Below are 18468 nucleotides of genomic sequence, written 5' to 3'. Positions count from 1 at the left end.
TATACACACCTTTGTGCGTCGCAACTGCCGCTTTCCTTTGTACCACGTGATGATGGCATTCGGACGTGAACCAGTTGATTCACATATAACTTCGTAACGACGGTCTGCAACCATCGAATTTGGTGGTTCAATTATTTTCACCGTCAGCGGTTTCACTGTGAAAAAAGACAAAAAGGAAACAAACAAAGACATCATTGCAGAAACAAAAATAGTAGGATACGAGATAGTTCCAAAAAGTTATACGATTGTCGGTGTTGTTTATTGAGCTATGTAGCATAGTTAACATAGCATGGCACAACACTAACTAGCTAACCAAATACAAACGCAAATTTGATATGATAACAGCAAACGGTATACAAATATGCAGTAATTCGTAAGGCGGAAGCCAAAACGTGTACAAAGGCTGAGGAGTGCTGCAGGAAATAAGGTCATGTGGCCTGAAAACCTTTTAAATGGTGCAGCGTTGTACCGTACGTCACATACACACGAACACATACATGTAGTTTCAACAAAACAGGTGTTTTTATTATTTAATCTGTAACACTTTTTCTCTGTAATTTACTCCGAACGGCATCTGCAAGGCAGACGAGTTTTCACTGAGAAGATTTTCATGACCGAAATACACTTGGAGTGTTTTCCAAATCAAATTTTTTCTAATTTGGATTTTACTTTTCTCGGAAGCAAGTTGAACCCAGGACCTTTGGTGTGGTAGGAGGAGCACGCTACCATCACACCATGGCGGCGCGCTAATTGTTTCGCAATGAAAACAGAAAATCAGACGGATCTTGTATTTTGGGTATTTTGAATAGAAATTTGGTTTACAATCCCTCTACTTTCCAGTACCTGGCTTTTTAAGGTATTTTGAAAGAACTTGATGGACCCTATATATTGGAAACTTTGATCAGCTCAATGTCCAGGATAATATACTGTGTTATAACCACAAAATAAAATTATTCAAAGTGTTGTCTGCCGTTCTGTCATTTTAAGATACAATGAGCCATTCACTTATAGGGGATCTATCAAAGAGAGAATCTAGCGGAAGTTCTCAATAAAGCACGGTATCAAACTCAATTTTTTCACTTCATATATGAAATTCTTGTTTCATGTTCGCAGGGACTTTCAACATTCGGGCCATATATAAAGACTCAGTCTGGATGAGTACGACTAAAACATATTAAATTATACAGATTGTAGATAAGCAAGTGCATTTTTTCTGCTCTAAAGGCTTCTTTTTTGCCTTCCGCTGCAGTGGCCTGTTCCACACGCTGTAGATGACAACCCAATGACAAGCAGACATTCACAGAAAAGGTTATGATTGCTCTACTTATATCTACTATTTATTCTCGATAACCGTGAGCCTTCTATTACCTTTCGAATCACTGAGCAGTCGAATAAGACCCATTTGCAGAACGGCAAGTTGTCTTTTTAACGCAGAGTTAACTTAAAAACTTTTTTTTCATTTATGAGTTTAACCCTTCATATTAGGTTAAATCTGAGTTAAAATGTTAACTTGCCGTTCTGCATGTGGACCTAAATAAACGCAAATGCTCAGCACTTACATGGTAGTATATCTTCGCAATTAAATATATTCCGTATTTCACTTATAGCACTTTAAATTCAAATTGATTCCCTATCACTAAGACTGCGTCACTCGTATACTCTCAGTTTACCAGTTCGCCTATTTCTCCCAGAGTGTAAACTTTTCGCAAACAGCCTTCTCGAATTGTTGTTTATTTACTTCTCTCATTTGCTGTGTCTCATATGTACTGTAGACTGGGTTGGTCCTCATACAAAAAAAAAAAAAAGTTGCTAATATCCGCCCCTAAATTTAAAGATTATGTTGAGAGGGTTTCGGATATATTTATTTTTATTTTTTTTTTTTTTATCCTTCGAAATACAGCCGAAAAGGTTTTTTCGTTCTAACTCGGTTATTTGACGTCCGATTTTTAAAATTAATATGTCATTATTTTGGCCTTCAGAAGCTTCACATTTCCGTTTAATGTCTTTTTAAGCTATTCGTCGTTTTCACATGTTTAGGTTAGCTAAAAAGTTGTACCCCCCTAATGTATCTTTTTTCCTTACCAAATGAAAGCATTTAAAAAGTTAATAACTGAAAAGTTAATAAAGATATGCCAAATATCATGAATAGGGGAATACAAAGTAAATAAGTGATTCAAACCTGTTGTTTCGTATTTATAATAATTCGACTGTGCGACAAAATCAACTTTGTTTCTGGGTATTGGACAAAACCCACTTTTTGTAGAGACTGAGGCTTAAATAAACAAAGTAATATATGCGTCTTTCCAACTTAACCTCCAAAAAACAGATATCGGCTTACGAAGTTCGAAGTTCGAATTTCTACATATCGAAAAATTTTTTTTTTTTTGTTAACGCGTTCAGAAATTGAAAAAATAAAAATGTGGTCGTGGTCCGCTCTTTTCCGTTATTTGAAGGAGGGAATTCTTTTTTTGAGAAATTTGGTATAAGAACTGTTATACGAGGTAAAAATTCAGACTCTGACTTCTGAACGCGTTTACAAAAAAAATAAAATTTCGAAATGTAGAATTTCGAACTTCGAAAGCCGATATCTATTTTTTGGAGACTAAGTTCGAAAATCGGAGATAGTACTTTGTTTACTTAAGCCTCAATCTCTAAAAAAAGTGGGTTTTGTCCAATACCCAGAAAAAAAGTTGATTTTGTGGCATGGTGTTATTATTATAAATACGAAACAACAGGTTTGACTCATTTACTTTGACTTTCCCTATTCATGATGTTTGGCATATCTTTATTAACTTTTCAATGTAAACCCTAATAATAATTTTTCCTCCAAAAATATCTTGAGTTTCAGGTCTAAGTATAATAAGAATCAGGTAAAATAACAGTTGCAATAAATATTGAAAATGCTATAACTTCTTTGTTTATTATTTTAGTAATATGATTTCAAAGCAATATTTTCTTGAATTTTTAAGTACTTTCGTTTGGTAAGGAAAAAGCGATACATTATGGGGGGGGTCATGTGAAAACGACCTCATACCTTAAAAGGACATTAAACGGAAATGTGAATCTTCTGAAGGCCAAAATGATGACATATCAATTTTAAAAATCGGACGTCAAATAACCAAGTTACAACGAAAAAACCTTTTCGGCTGTATTTTGAAGGATCAAAAAAAAATTAAAAAGCTTTTCCCAAACCCTACATAATCTTTAAATTTAGGGGCGGAGATTAGCAACTGTTTTTTTCGACCCAGTCTAATGTACTGTATACATGTATGTAATATATCTGTATTTGATTAAGGAAATATGCGCTCTTTATTGCTGTATACATATTAACCTTGGTTTGTATGGACGGAAGTTAACCGATATCGCGCCATCGATTTTTCGATAGAATTTGGGCTCAGGAAAAAAAGTTTCGTTATGCATATCCAAAAAAATAATTTTCCAGCATGCGAATTTTTATTTATTTTATTCTTTATGGTTTTTTTTTTTGTTTTTTTTTTTTTTTTTTTTTTGTTTTTGATTTTTGAGGTTTTTGACATGACCTACTAAAAAAATTTTCATGTATACCTAAATAATCAAAAACCAAAAAAAAAAAAAAAACAAAAAAAAAAAATCGCAGGCTCGAAAATTAGTTTTTTGTATGCGTAGTGGAACTTTTTTTTTTCTGATCCCAAATCCTATCGAAAAATCGTTGGCGGCATATCGGTTAATAAATCCACCCTGTCTAATACATATGACTCTATGCCGTATGCGCTCTTAGCTACTATTTAGATGTTTTTATTTCATCTGCTTGACTTTTTTCTGCCGTGGTGTAGCATTTATAACAAACGGCATAGTGCGAAATCGAATTTGGTAATATTCGCCACATTATTATTACATAAGATTTTTACCCCTCCTTCATATCTCTCTGTTTAAAAAATACGAGTTCCGAAATCAAGGAAACCGAAAACAGTTTTTGTAAATTTTAACAGTTATTTTCTGATTGCTATGAAGCACTCTAAGGGCCGTTTTCATCATATCCAGTTCACGCTTATTGGCTTTTATCTGACAGATCATCAAATGACTTCGGTCAAACAAAGTAGCATTTAGCATTAACTGAAGTTAGTTGAAAACGGCCCTAAATTGGTATTGGAGAGGAGTTATTTTTGAGCTATGTTACAAATAAATATCTGCATATGCTACGTAGTTAGCCACGTATGTACATTTGCCTAATTAGAACATCAAAATATGTTAACATACTTTTAGGTGTACATAGAACGTGCTTTTGTGGCGTACAATTTATAAGTGTATGTGTGCATTCGTTTGTATATTCTAATTCGGTAGGGTATAGACTAGCATACGTAACCATCCCACACAGTTTGAGCTGCTCTTTCAAAAAAAAATAAAAATCGTTTCATTCCATGGACATTCGTTGGCCTCTGGGAAGCTTTTATGCTTCGACTACAGCCCTATGTTGCTAGTTAGTTTAGTGGCAAGCTGTCTTAGATTTGGGTTTGTACTTTTTGTTTGTTTTTTAGTATTTTTTGTTTTTTCGGTTTTTTCTAAGTCACTTTATGTATTCGTACAAACTAAAAAAATAAAAAAAAAAACAAATATACTTACAATGCATATCAAGCAAAAAGCTTTTCTCCTTAGGCTTATCTAATTGTGTATTCAATGCTTGACAAGTGAAAACGGAATTTAAATCAGTCCGTTGAACCGACGGCCAAAGTAGCCTATTCTCGATAACATCGCCGGAATTGTGTTCATATTGATTGTCGACAAGTAGTCCATTTACGAGCCAGCGTACTTGTGGTTGTGGGCGTCCTGCAGAGGGTTGCGAATAAAGTGGGCAAGCAAGGATGTGATTTTTTTTTTTTTTTTTGTTATAATAGTAGCATTAGCCGTAGTATTTTTTTGTTATTTATTTTTTTTTTTATTGTAGATCATTGTTACGTTTTGGTTGCAGCAGTCGAAATTTTATTAGACATGAAAAGTAGAAAAAGACAAAGCAAACATGAAATTGATATTGGTACGCACGAAAACAAGCCCAAATAAATTAGCTTGGTGAGGGAAAAAATATTTTGCTTTTGCACATAGTTTTTCTCAGTAAAAGCTAATCTCCTTGTTTCTTAAAAAAGTACAGGAAATTGAATTTTGATTTAAAATGTAATAAGATTAAAAAAATTGCAAATTAAAGCGATAAACAGCTGCAGTAAAATCAATTCTTTTTTCGAAAATTTGCATCCACTCACCTCCCACAACGCGACACGTGATGACGATATCATCACCCTCCTGCTTTGGTCCAAGCAAAGTACCATTTAGTTGTCGCCCCCAACGATCCAATATAATTGGTTGCTCAGGAAGAACTGTAAATAAGTAAATATAAAAATAATCAGCTTTTAGAGTTTAAAAAATATTGTTAGTTTGATGTGAAATTGAAAAAAAAAAAATATAGCAAAATTTGTAAGCTGTGATAGAAATTTTGGACAGAGGTCACGTAAAGAAGTTGATGATATGAAATATAGATGAGCAAACTATTACACGCGTGTCAAAGCTTTTTTGAGCTTTCTTACATACAGCCGCACATAGACATTAAAAAAGCTCATTCTCACGAAAGCCACCTTCGCTAATTCTTCTTTTCCTCATTCACCACCAAACCCATAAGAACTTACGGCGTTGCTATTCAGGCCAATGCTGTCAACATCGCCAGCATACGCCAGCTATTGCATGCTTATATAGGATATTTTTCCAGAGCGGTCAATTTCTGCAGTTTTTGCCATTTTTCCCCGCATCGAATTAAAGAAATCGCAAGATGGAGGGATGCTTCCCAATTCTGACTGAGCTGACGGTCAAAATAATTTTGCAAACATTAGCAAGTTTTGAAGAGAAACCAAATTTACACATAGCAGCACATAGGCACATAATTTTCGCGCTATCGAAAGCTTTCGCCGTTATTTTTCCGTGGTAGTCAGTTACCAATTTTTCCCTCGGCGGCGCTACAAAATGCTTTGGAGATATGCTTCCACCGCTCCTGCAGTCCGTTGGGTCGACTTGTGCTCTCAGAGTGCAGGTGTGAGAGTAGTTACAAAATCATTGGCAGTCTGTTGCGATTATAGCCTTTCGACGTCTAGCATCCCTTGTGCTTTTTGAAATAATGATATGAGTCGATGTTAGGCCATCGAATCATGCGCACCTCTAAAACACTGAAGTCATTCTGTCCGTTTATGTTAACATGGTCTATTTAATCGCGTGTTTTGATCGGAGGACAGCCATGTAGCTTGATGAATATTTTTGCATGTACTTCGGATAAGAACATGTTTCAAGCAACGGTGAACTCGATCAGCCTCAGTCCATTAGAAGAGACCTCATTTCCGATCGAATGGCCAAAAGAACTTTCTTTGCCTACCCTCGCTTTAAAGTCACTAAGCCCCACTAATAAATCATGGCGGGAGCGCTTGTATGTGCATTAGGTCGGGTCGATTTGTGGGGAGGCAAAAAAATCGCCCATTGCTCTGTGAAAATCATATTCTAGGGATCAAAATAAGAAACTTTGCCGAAGGAATCATACCTCTAAAACGAACTCTGATGTCCCCCAATTTGGGTCGAACTTTCGGGTAGGGGCAAATTTTGAAAAATCCCACTTTGACCCATTTAGAGTGCTCCAATCGAGTCCAAATGTATGACCGACCCCCACTTCGTTTTAGAGGTATGGTTCCTTCGGCAAAGTTTCTTATTTTGATCCCTAGAATACGATTTTCACAGAGCAATGAGCGATTTTTAAATCGACCCGCCCTAATGTGCATTCTAAGCGTTCATACAAAGCGTGTTCCACATTATCGTCCTTCTCTTCCATCTATGCGCAGATTGATGAAATATTAAAAAAAATCACTTTTATGCAGATAAATGTCACATTTTTTGATGGTTTTTCTTGCCATGTTTGATACATTGCATTTCCCGGATAGTGATGATGTCAGCTTTTATCTTCACGACGAATAAGCCGTGCATCTGCACCAATTCATTTAAAGTAACAGATATTCCTGGTCCATGTCCTCAAATCATAGTCATTTAGAAGTTTGCAATAGTCGTAATCTGTAAGGGGTTTTTATGTTTTCAACGGAGTGTGGTACTAGGTGACGGGTCCCAAGACCAGAGCACAATGCGCTCAGCGGGAATGAAAGTATTACTTGCATCTTAATATAGTGATCCGCTTGAACCGAGGCAGACGCCCATTTGCAACCGCACCTTATATTGGTCAGACGCTGCCGACGAAATCACCCAGCTAGCCTCTAAACCGTTTATGTCGGAGTGGCGCAGCCATATTTTCGCCTTTTTACATTAGTTCACCACTAAACGAATGTCAGTGGCTATCAATAGCATTTTTGATACCCAACGTCATGAGCTTTCAAGGTATTTCTTTTTCGCAATCCAGGAGACAAAGCTAATTCTCAGATTGCTTCGCACAGTTTTAAACATTTTTCCTCTTCGTTACATACTTATAAAGTTGGCTCGACAAATGTAGCAACATGCGGGAAGATCTCCGTCAAGAGGAGGGAAGGAAGTTCACACAATCTTATAACTTCCATAACTTCCTGTGTTGAATATACTTAGAGGGTTGCGACTACCCCACAATAAGGCGAGTTGGTTCTAAGACAAGAGCTGTTCATGTAAGGTAGGGTGGCAGATGCAGCTGACTGACTAAGCATATTTATGTGCGAGTGACAGTCTTGGTCAAATTATATTCAGATTACTCCAGTCATAAATTGACTGCCTTCAAATTAATTCCCCTGCGGGTAAATTGCTTAGAATATGCCGCAGTCCGGTCATACCTGTCGTTAAAGGTTACTCAATCCATGAGTAGTGTGTATCACTTTTGCTATCGTTATTAAAAACGGTACCCGATGGGAGCAAAGGAATGCGGTTGTGATCTACAAATACTGTGTCTTAGACACTTTTTATTAAATGAAGCACTAGTAAGGCACGGATCTAAAGTGATCCACCAAAGAATAGTATCTGTTTATTGGACGGTGCCCGACGACGCCATCCTGGTTTTATCTCGAAAGTTCCAGAAGATTTACTGTCACGTGAAATTACCAATATGTATGGCATTGTAATCGGCCGACCATCTAAAGATGCCAAGAATAGCGCAAGATCACGAACATTAGTTAGGTGGCAAGGTGGGAAGAATCGCTGAACCTTTATGCTAGTTCTGGATATACTATAATGGTACTAGCGGAAGCACGGCGAACTAAAATACCACCTCACGCAGATATTGAGTGGGCACGGCGCTTTCAAGGAGTATATGCATAAGCGTAATATAGAGGAGGATCCTTTCTGTCCACACTGTCCCACCAAATTGGAAAACGTAGAACACGTTATGTTTCATTGCCCTCGTTTTCACCACGAAAAACTCTCTGTACACAGAGTTTTGTTGAGAGGAGCCTTCCATTAGGTTCCGCTAATGTGCAGAGACATATAATGATGGACTGCGGTGAATAAAATGGCGTTTCTAGAGATGACGCGATTGATGCATGCCGAAAGTGAGTGCAGAGGTATGCACATGAGAAGCAGTGGCGACTAAATCGCCTTTCCCGTGATGTTATGCCAGGGCACATGAGCAGGATAAGCCTGGTTTTATTGTGCCACTTGAGGGCAGTGTGCTGCCCTAACGTGCAGGAAAAAAAAGACACTTGTGTACTAGTCTCAGTACCTGCCTTTGTGGAGGTAGCCATAGTGGACGTAGCGTGCGCACAGTGGTTTCACCTTGCATACGAGGGAGTTAACTTTTGAGGAAGTTGACAAGAAAGCATACTCACTGGAGGCTTACAGTGTCTTCTCCGCTTAAGTTAAAAATAAAACATCCTTTTTGAGGTAATTCGGTCTCTTCGTTCGTATGTCATTATCCATAAAGGGGAAAAGGGTTAAGATATAACATGTATCTTACAATGGTATGACCATACGACCTTGTGATTTTACACCCGAGTTAACTGAATAGTGGCAGATCTTTATACTTAAGGATGTGGTTTTTTAGGTTACAGCATATCTAAATATATGAAAGGTCGTTGTCCCCTCTTGCCTTTGCACTGAGCTTGAGTTAAAAATAAAATGCTTTGTTTTTCTTTTTTTTTGTGACTTTGAAATTTGTGCAATTATAAATTTTGTTATTTTAATGCCATCAAATAAATCAACTTTTCGTTTATTACTTGGTGCCTCGTTTTGTTTTTTAACGGGGTCTGCCTCGGCAGTGTGCTTCTGCCATAAAAAGCTCGCAGCGAAAACTCACCTGCCTTGCAGATGCTGTTCGGAGTCGGCATAAAACAAATAGGCTCCGTCCCGCCAATTTGTAAGAAAAATTAAAAAAGGAGCACGACGCAAATTGGAAGAGAAGCTCGGCCTAAAATCTCTTCGGAGTATATCGCGCCTTACATTTATTTATTTTTTATAACGAAATGTGTTAGCCATTGAGTTCGAAGAAGCAGAAAGCCACATTTTGTTTGTGGGTTAGAAATTGTATTAACCTTCATGTCAAATAATAAAAAATTTCGAAATAGAAAACTTTATAACGACATTGACAAATTTAGTTTATTCGCGTTAAATAGTAGCCCTCATATTATTTGCAACCCTCATAACCTTAAATATGTACAATAAGAGATGACAAACTGTCTGTCTAAATTAATTGCAAATAATGATTTTCTAAACTTACTTATGACAGTGAGGTTAAAGCGGAAGCTTTGTGTTTGACTAGTACGGAAGTCGATTCGACAGCGGTAGACACCTTGATCATGGCGTTTGATATCCTGCAAATAAAAAAAACGGTTTTTTATTTATTATATAGTACGAATTATTTCACTGTTTATGTGGACGTTTATTGAGTGTCTATATACGGTATAGTCTCATAGTCTCTTGCATTTGCACAGTAAGTAAATCACAACTGAAAAAGTCTCCAAAATGTCATTTAAACTTACATGAGTTCAAAAGGGAAAGGAACCTTGAGGTGACATCAAAGAAAGTTCTAGCAGCATACTAGAATTACAAAAGACTTTTCGAGAGGAACTTGAGACTTTCATCTTAGACAAGAAGAGCAATCTACATGAGATTGGGAAGGTGCAAAGGCTAGCATGCCTGGGTATGTCAGGTGTAGTAAGCAGTGCACCTCAGGAAAGGTTAAACGTAATCTTTCACTTGATGCCTATACAAGTGTTCGAGCAGCGATTGGTCGCGGAAGGGGTTATACGACTAGGAGAGTCCAACAAGTGGAAATCAACCGAATACGATAACGCGACGATATTGGATGACATGACAAGGGGATGATTAAACGGTGCAAAACATAAGATATCCTTCAAGGAAGGAATTGTTGGAAGGCCCGGACAATGGAACTGGAGCTGAAATGTTCTCAAATCATATGCAGTTAAATCAATCGTACCATATACCTGACTCGTGCAGTGTCTTCCAGGCAAAGGTCCATGTCATAAAGAGAGCAGCCTGACTGCTCAAGGATAAACATCACTGTAACGATATTTGTAGACAGCCAGGCTCCTTTAAGGCATAAGTATCCAACGTGATAAAGTCGAATATCGTGCGGAGGTGTCGAGCCTTCTTTTTCTGGGTCCTAGAGCACGGCCATATTGAAAGGATCAAATATGCCGATAAGACGGCGAGGAAAGGTGCAAAAATTAACATAAGTGAGGTGGAAGGCTCCGTACAACCAACCCACCCCTGACGAAAATCGAGAAATATGAGATACGGGTTTTGGCTGATAGCTAGGTCATGTTGTGCGAATGAACGGAAACGCGCCATGAAAGTATTTTAGTCGAGACCGTTGTTTAGAAGCAGAGGAAGAGGAACCCCTCCTCCTAGTTGACAGAGGCATGTGGAAGAAGACTTGTCCTAAATTGGTGCTTCCAATTAGCTCCAGCTATTGCGAAACAGGGAAAGCTGGAAAGACTTGTTACGAAACGGCCAAACCGCTTAAGTGATTAAGCGCCAACTTATGATGGTTTTGAGATAAGCGAGGTCTTAAGGCCCTTATGGCCATGTTTGGATATGAAAGCAATTAGCTTCCTTCTCAAGCTGAACAAATCAGCAATAAGAATAGGGTAGGGTGAGGTAATATCACCAATGCTGTGGGTATGGTTCATCAAACAATTTCCTTGGCGGTTTGACAGAGGACCAGCAAAATTCTTAGCATATTAGATGACGTTTCACAAATCAAGAAAAGCACAGCACAAGATATGTATGAATTACACAAGAAAGTTGTCGTGGAAACTCCGTTTGGAAGGGAGAGCAAAGAAAGCCACGTAGGAACACGCATGCATGCAAAAATGATAGTAGGATCCACATAGAGTCTATCGCCCTAACTCTCTCATTTGGGAATTAACTGCAATTGTCAGGCCCATACTTTAGTATGGGATCCTATTTTGGTGGACAGCCATACAAAAGTACGTACACCAAAAAACTTGAGGTGATATGCAAATAATCAATTTAGCATAACGGGAGTTACAAAAATTGCATGCCGTTCCCAAGACCTAATGGAAAAATATGGTGCTAGCAAATGCAGCAAGGCTTAAGTCCTCGGGGAAGCTTCAGTGCAGGTCGTATAGCCATAGTAGTATAGCAGCATCAAATATAACGGACAACGTGGTTCCGTGCCTGAGCTTCGAAATAAATATCGGGCTGTAGCCTGTAGAGCCTGAGATTAGGCGAAGGTGTGGGGAAGTGGCAGAACATAATATAGACTATTGTTTCAATCTCACGGAAGAGGTAGGGTCTGCTATTATCTAAGTCGATCCAATAATAAGCAGATCCTGAAGTCTGCCAGGTCAATGCAGTGTCTTTTAAATGGAAACTGAAGCCGTGAAGAAAGCAGCAGAAGTTCTGGAAGAAGCGTGTTAAGCTGCATTCGCGTCAATTTATATATTTATAATCAGAAGGCGATCACAACAATCAAACATCATCAAGAAGTGTCCTGGAATGCAAAAAATCTTTGGATAGACTTCGCTCAGGCTAGACCATACATACACAGTGGGCATCCGGTCATAAAGAGATAAAGACAAAGAAAAGGTTGATAAGTTGGCAAGATAGTGAGCAGCTTTCGATTAATCAACGGTACTTGTCCCAAACCGCTTGAGATAAATCCAGAGGAAAGGAAAATGTAACAGTACTTCAACGATATTCCTTTATATCCTCTCAGTTCGCTCACGATACAATAAGACAAGTGTTTCTCATCATTTCTTGAGTTGTTGTAGCGATAAGGATACTCCCCGAAGGTTTTGTGGGTGCTATCGATGTTGATGGTCCTTTGCTGCATATAGATCCAGTACGTCCTGATAGCAAGCATCAATAAAGTACTAGCCCGACCATCTCGGGAATGATTTAGTATGACCATATTTAACCTTTTAGGCCCTTTCGACCCCCACAACCCTCTTCCATGGGGAACTTGGAGTCCCCAGAGCCTCCTTTGCTAAATATGTGTATGATACATGCATATTTGTAACAGGATTCACCTCGCTTAGGTGAGTTTGAGAATTGGGCTTCGAAAGCAATGAACTGCGCTTATCAACCCGTTGACTCCAATTCATTTTGCATCGTTTTTTTTTACATTCTTTTCAAATACTTTGACGCTTATTACTGGCTCATGCTTGAACTTTCCAATGGGGTGCTCTCTAAGACTTGTTGTCGTATGATATAAGCGAGTCCTTTTTTTCACAAAAAACACTTGCTTGAAGTTAATATATACAACACTTTAAACTTAGAGTCAACCAAAAACGTCAGTTAGTGGATATTGATTAATGAGTCATTCGTTTTTTTTTTTTTTAATTTTTCAAAAATTTGAACAATGTGCAGTTATTGTCTGAAGCCACTCATTTTCAAAATTACTGAGCCAACATCTTTCAATGTCTGCTGACAGGGCAATTGACTGTTGAGTCATGGCTCATTCGATTCGTTAATCCACCCGAAAATTGTGTATAGAAAACTTAAATCAAATACAGTTATAAATGCCGTTCCAATCCACCTCTGGCCTATTGGAGCTATAATAATTTGTAAGCTAATTTGGATTAGTAAATCTTGCTGGTTTCACAAAACTTATTGAATAAGTAGTCTTATAATAAATACTACGAAGAACTTGCAATATTTCGACGTAATACAATCTAATCGTATTTTAATAAATGCACGAAAACAAAAACTTCTAAAAGTACAGCAAGAGAAAGCAGCATTTTAATAAATGCAAGTCCGTTTCCAAAGATATATGTACACTAAAGTGCGTCATGTAAATACATTAGAGTGGATCGAATAGAAAGTTGCTGAAACTTGATAATATTGTGGCGAATGTTAGCGATTTCGATGAGTCACTGTGCTGCTAGTAAATAAATAGACAACAACAGCAAAGTAAGCAGCCACACATATGTGTAAGTAAACATCGAAGCAAGCAGCCACACATGCATACAAACAAAGAACCTAAGAGCGAAGAGATTATTTCATATACACACATGTAGTCATCACCTAAGAGCAGAAGTTATTACTCACACATACACACGCATATAACTACAAGACAATAGTGAACATAGAGGGGAAATAAATAAGCAGCTGTTCGAGAAGGTTTTTCGTTGCAAACGAGGCAACAGAGAGTATAAAAGCAGCGCAAGCTCACGAATGATCAATCAGTTTGATTTGAACACGCTATTAGTGATTAGTTAGTACGCGAGTATTTGAATTTTGAAGTATTACTACCAGATTGTTGTAAATAAATAACATTTTGCTATACTGAATACTTGAGTTATTTATTCGACAGCAATTTGAACGTATCACAAGATGCTTAGTAATCAGGAATTCCACAAAATACGTTACAATATACTGAATATATATGATGGGCATTGCTTATCTAAGATTCGATCTTAAAAAAATGTGTCAAAATAAAAAAATAGACGTATACCCGTATTTTCATACATCAAAGTTTACTAATACTTGGTTGTTTGGTTGGTTGCTCTAGCGCTTTAGGCGCTATTTTTATGCACTTTCTCCTGGAACCAATTAGCTATATTAAATTACTATTCAGTGAGCTTGTTTTTACTCGAACCATTTTTTTAGTTTAGTAATCCTGTTGATGTCATTTATAGAGCATTTTGATACCTGACTTAGATCGAACAGCACGAAACCGCCAAGAGTTCGGTAATTAATTTTTTGTACGGCTGAACACTCGCAGATGTAATGCTTGACCATTTCCTTACAACCTACAAGGTTACACCTCCAGCATATATCTTTGAAAGGGGTTCCCATTCTTGCTGTTTATGGGCCAAAAGGGCAGTGTCCTATAATTGTGACTTATTCTATTCCTATTTCTTTTTTTTTTTTGCTTGTTCATCCAAATTCTTTTTGTGATACCGCATGAGTCCCTATAATAGCAATTTTTAGTATCGGTTTGCTGGAAATGGATAAGGATTTATATTTTTATTGACGTAAGCGTTGGTTATACAGCGATGTCCAACGATGAACCGGCCTTTGACAGTACATCCGCTTTCTTAATGCGGTCTATATTCCTCTGATCTGATGCCTATGTGAGGGTAATGGTCACTGAGTGATCTACATTGCAAAGCACCTTCCTACAGATATAGATATCCTAATAGGACATAAGTGGTGATTTCAGCGCGATGAGCGCTGCTTGGCTACCTGAGAATATTTAAACCTCACGACCTTTTACAGAGTTATGCAAAACAAGTAAAGGTGTCTAAGTTCTGTAACCGAACATTATATACTCAGCGTGAGCTTCAATCGTACATTTCATTTAAGATAAATTACTTTTCTACATAACACGTCGCACCGCCCGTTTAAAAAAAAAATGTCTCCCCTTTCATTGATTTAAAACTATTTTTTTTCTAAGCTATAACTTATTATTCTAGTCTACGACCCTTTTAAACTTGTTTTTTTTTTTTTATATCTAATTTGCAGTTAATGTTATAATTTATTTAGAAAGTAAAATTCTATTGATACAAAGCTCTTTATTGCTAAAATATAGCTTATTATTTTCGTCTACAAGCCTTTTAAAAATCTTTTATATAAAAGTGGGCGTGATCCTCAACCGATCTCTTCCATTTCTTCTAGAAATATTTCGTGCCATAAGAAATATATGTGTACGATATGTAAATTTTTCTTCGAGTTATGGCTCACGAAATATAGAAAATTGCTTAGTCATAAAAGTGGCGGTTCTACGCCCATTTTTTTAAATTTGAAGTCTTTCCTATTTATTGTTATAAATCCACTTGGGAAATGAAATACCATTGATATAAAGCTCTTTTTTGCAAAGATATACCTTATTTTATTCGTCCACGACCCTTTTAAAAATCCTTCATATAAAAGCGGGCGTGGTCCCTAACCGATTTCGTTAATTCTTCTTCAAAGCATTGCTTATATTAAAGGCAACCTCTCTGCCGAACTTTGTTACGATAGGTTTAACGATTTTTGATTTATGATTAATAATATTTGCAAAATTCATTTTATCACAAGTGAGCGGTGCCACGCCCGTTTTAAAAAATGTTTTCAAATTTTTATCAAGAGTCTCATTATCAGTCCACGTGTCAAATTTCAACATTCTAGGTGTATTAATCACTAAATAATCAGGTTTTTTGTGTTTCCAAAATGTTATATACATAAAAAGTGGGCGTGGTTATCATCCGATTTCGTTCATTTTCAATACCAATCTATTCTGGGTCCAGATAAGATCGTGTACCAAATTTGGTGAAGATATATCAATAATTACTCAATTTATCGTGTTACCGGACAGACGGACAGACATGGCACAATCAAATTTTTTTTCGATACTGATGATTTTGATATATGGAAGTCTATATCTATCTCGATTCCTTTAAACCTGTACAACCAACCGTTATCCAATCAAAGTAAATATACCCTGTGTGCAAAGCGCGCTGAGTATAAAAAGCAGCAGGCCTTCCCTATCCTTAGTAGCGCTGCTTGCAAGATACTTGCTGCGTTTGGAAAACGGATTGAGAGTGCGACTTCTAGCTATTAGTAGAATACCCCTGCACCAACACCGCGTTCACTTGAACCTTCAGTGAATGATGAGATCCACCTTCCTTATGTAACATGTCGGCTTAATAATCTGTACTGCAGGTTATCCTCATCTTAAATTTCTTCTCAAAGTTCAACGTAGATATTCACGCTTGTTTTCGTATTGCCATTCAACTCATGGTAGTTTTCACTTACTGGTAATGACGTTTCCAACTTTTTTTCATCACAAGGTAACCGACCATGTCTAATACGTGTAAGTATGTATACAATTATACATTGCCAAACGGAAACCAAATACTCCCGAACTTGTGTTATCAAGGTAATTAGTTCTCAGTAGAAGGCACGTAAGTCGATGAGCAATATATTATAACCAAAGCTTCATGTTGCTTAATTCATTCAGTTAAATATAGTCAATATTAGTTATACATCTAATTAATATTTTATTATGGGCACCAATTATACACTGCTTATATGTAGATGATAAGCAGAGTAATCAGCTAAAGAGAGAAAAACTTATGTGAAAGATAAGTTAAAGCAGGTAAGCACGTACAATGCATTAAGTTAACTAATGACCGTCACAAACGTTATTATTATCCCATAAAATCATAGAAATCTCTCGAATTGCATGCGAATGTGGGCAACAAAAACAGCACGCACATAACTATGTAAGTATTCGTTACAAACATTAATAGATAAATTTATTAACAAAACTGAGGCAAAGGACAATAGCCATAAATAGCCATGCACGCACACATAGACAACGCAAGGTCGCTGAAAAAAGCCGATAGAGACACCAAAGTTTTAGCATGCCAAAAAAAGAAAAAAAGATTCAGCCAAATCTTTTACTCAACTAGTAAAAGTAAACATTCCAAGAATTTGCGCCACAAACACGCATCACGGACACGAAATCTATTATTTTAACTTGTAAGTAAGTATCGCATTTTGAGCGCATTTATTTGCTTTTGGACTCTGACCATAGTCAGTTGTAATAACTCTTTGCTACTTATCGATTCACTCATCAAATTCTCAAAGCCTCCTTTCTCTACGCCACATAAATTTGGATAACAAACAGTCACGAAACGCCCAAATCAGCCTCACAGACAACAGTTGAGTCGAATGTTAGCCAAAAATCAAATATTTAATCGACTTTTGTTGTTGGCGAATGCCAGAGATTGCGTGGCATTTTGTAGGTACGTGTGATTTCGAAAACATGCTAGTCAGGCGCTATGAAAATTTCTTAGTGGAAAGTCACAGGAGCAATGGTATCTTTGAAGACAAGACGCTGCAAGATGAAAAATGGCAAGCCAGGCAAAGAAACGTGGTCGGATAAAATGCTAACGACGCGAGCTCTAAATTTGTGGTAGAAAAATTTCAAAAAAAATCGATAGTCTTTGAAGTATTCTTACTTCCTTGGCCCTAAGTACTTCGGTCTTGCAATATGGGATAAATGGGAAATAAGTACTTGCGCTGCGGCCGCTAAGCAATAATAAAAGTTATGGCAATTCCATGATATCACTTTAATACTTCTTTCCCACTGGTCCACTAACTTCCCTAATTGACGCTCAACCGTACAAATGGTTTTGGCCGTCCAACAAGTAGCGCCAGTCGATGTATCGGTGTGCTAACTGTCGCCAGCTGACAGCATCAGGGAATTTTAATAGATTTTCACCTGCTCCGTGGCGTAGTTACCAATAAGCAAGTACGCGGACTCCTTGCTTGGTGAAAAAAGTACTAAGTTTCGTCCCAATTTATAATCAACCACACCTTATAACTACCATAGTTTGAGGAAATCAAGTTCAGATAAACGTCATATAAGTAGCTCCGTGCTGCCGAACGCTGCTTTAAAACCAATAAGGAGGTGATACAGGTCCATTATTTTTTCGCAATTTTTTTCACGATGTACCGGATAGTAAAAATCTAATCGATGGTAAATTTATCAGGTTTAAAAAACGCTCTGTTGAGGGCCAATCAGCTGATTAAGGGTGAGCTCTAATCTTTCTTATAATATCTTAGGTAAGACCATTGTGCGCAGTTTCCAGGGTCACCTTTTGGGGACTGGTCAAAAGATACTAAGATTTCAATCGTCAGGAATTTACTTGACCCTTTGACTTGGTGTGTACAGTCGTGGCGGGCAACGCAGATCAACACACCCGAAGGTCTTTGTGGTCAAAGAACTACTACAGGGGCAGTCTAGCTATTACTATAAGATGACAGTATCGGAGCGCATTCAGTTCGGCAAAGAGATGCCCATTTATATAATACTCCCTAAGCTTTCAGTTAAAACAACAACAACAATATTACATGACTGGTGATTTGGACCAATTTCAGATTAATGGTGTACGATCCAAAGGCATAATAATTACTTATGTAGGTCAAGCGTTTGCGTCATTAACCAGGGTACTGCATTCGTTCAGAAAGGAAAGCTGCTCGATTAGAAATGCAATCAGCTGTATGGTATAAAAATGTAAAGTG

General features: G+C 37.4%; 1 protein-coding gene across 1 annotated transcript in view; it reads right to left on the bottom strand.

Moving 5' to 3' along the window:
* Positions 1 to 18468, bottom strand: part of side-II (sidestep II) — a 290969-nt gene that overhangs the window by 106561 nt on the left and 165940 nt on the right. The window contains exons 6-9 of the mRNA XM_067769114.1: positions 9680 to 9773; positions 5232 to 5345; positions 4600 to 4803; positions 10 to 155 (exon numbers count right to left, since the gene is read on the bottom strand). Coding sequence (XP_067625215.1) covers positions 10 to 155; positions 4600 to 4803; positions 5232 to 5345; positions 9680 to 9773 — 558 coding nt within the window. The remainder of the gene's footprint in view (positions 1 to 9; positions 156 to 4599; positions 4804 to 5231; positions 5346 to 9679; positions 9774 to 18468) is intronic.

The sequence above is a fragment of the Eurosta solidaginis genome, chromosome 2 (assembly GCF_040869045.1).
Source record: "Eurosta solidaginis isolate ZX-2024a chromosome 2, ASM4086904v1, whole genome shotgun sequence".
Classification (NCBI taxonomy): Eukaryota; Metazoa; Arthropoda; class Insecta; order Diptera; family Tephritidae; genus Eurosta; species Eurosta solidaginis.
The sequence above is the reverse complement of the archived record's forward strand: the minus strand, read 5'-3'. Positions and strand labels throughout refer to the sequence as shown.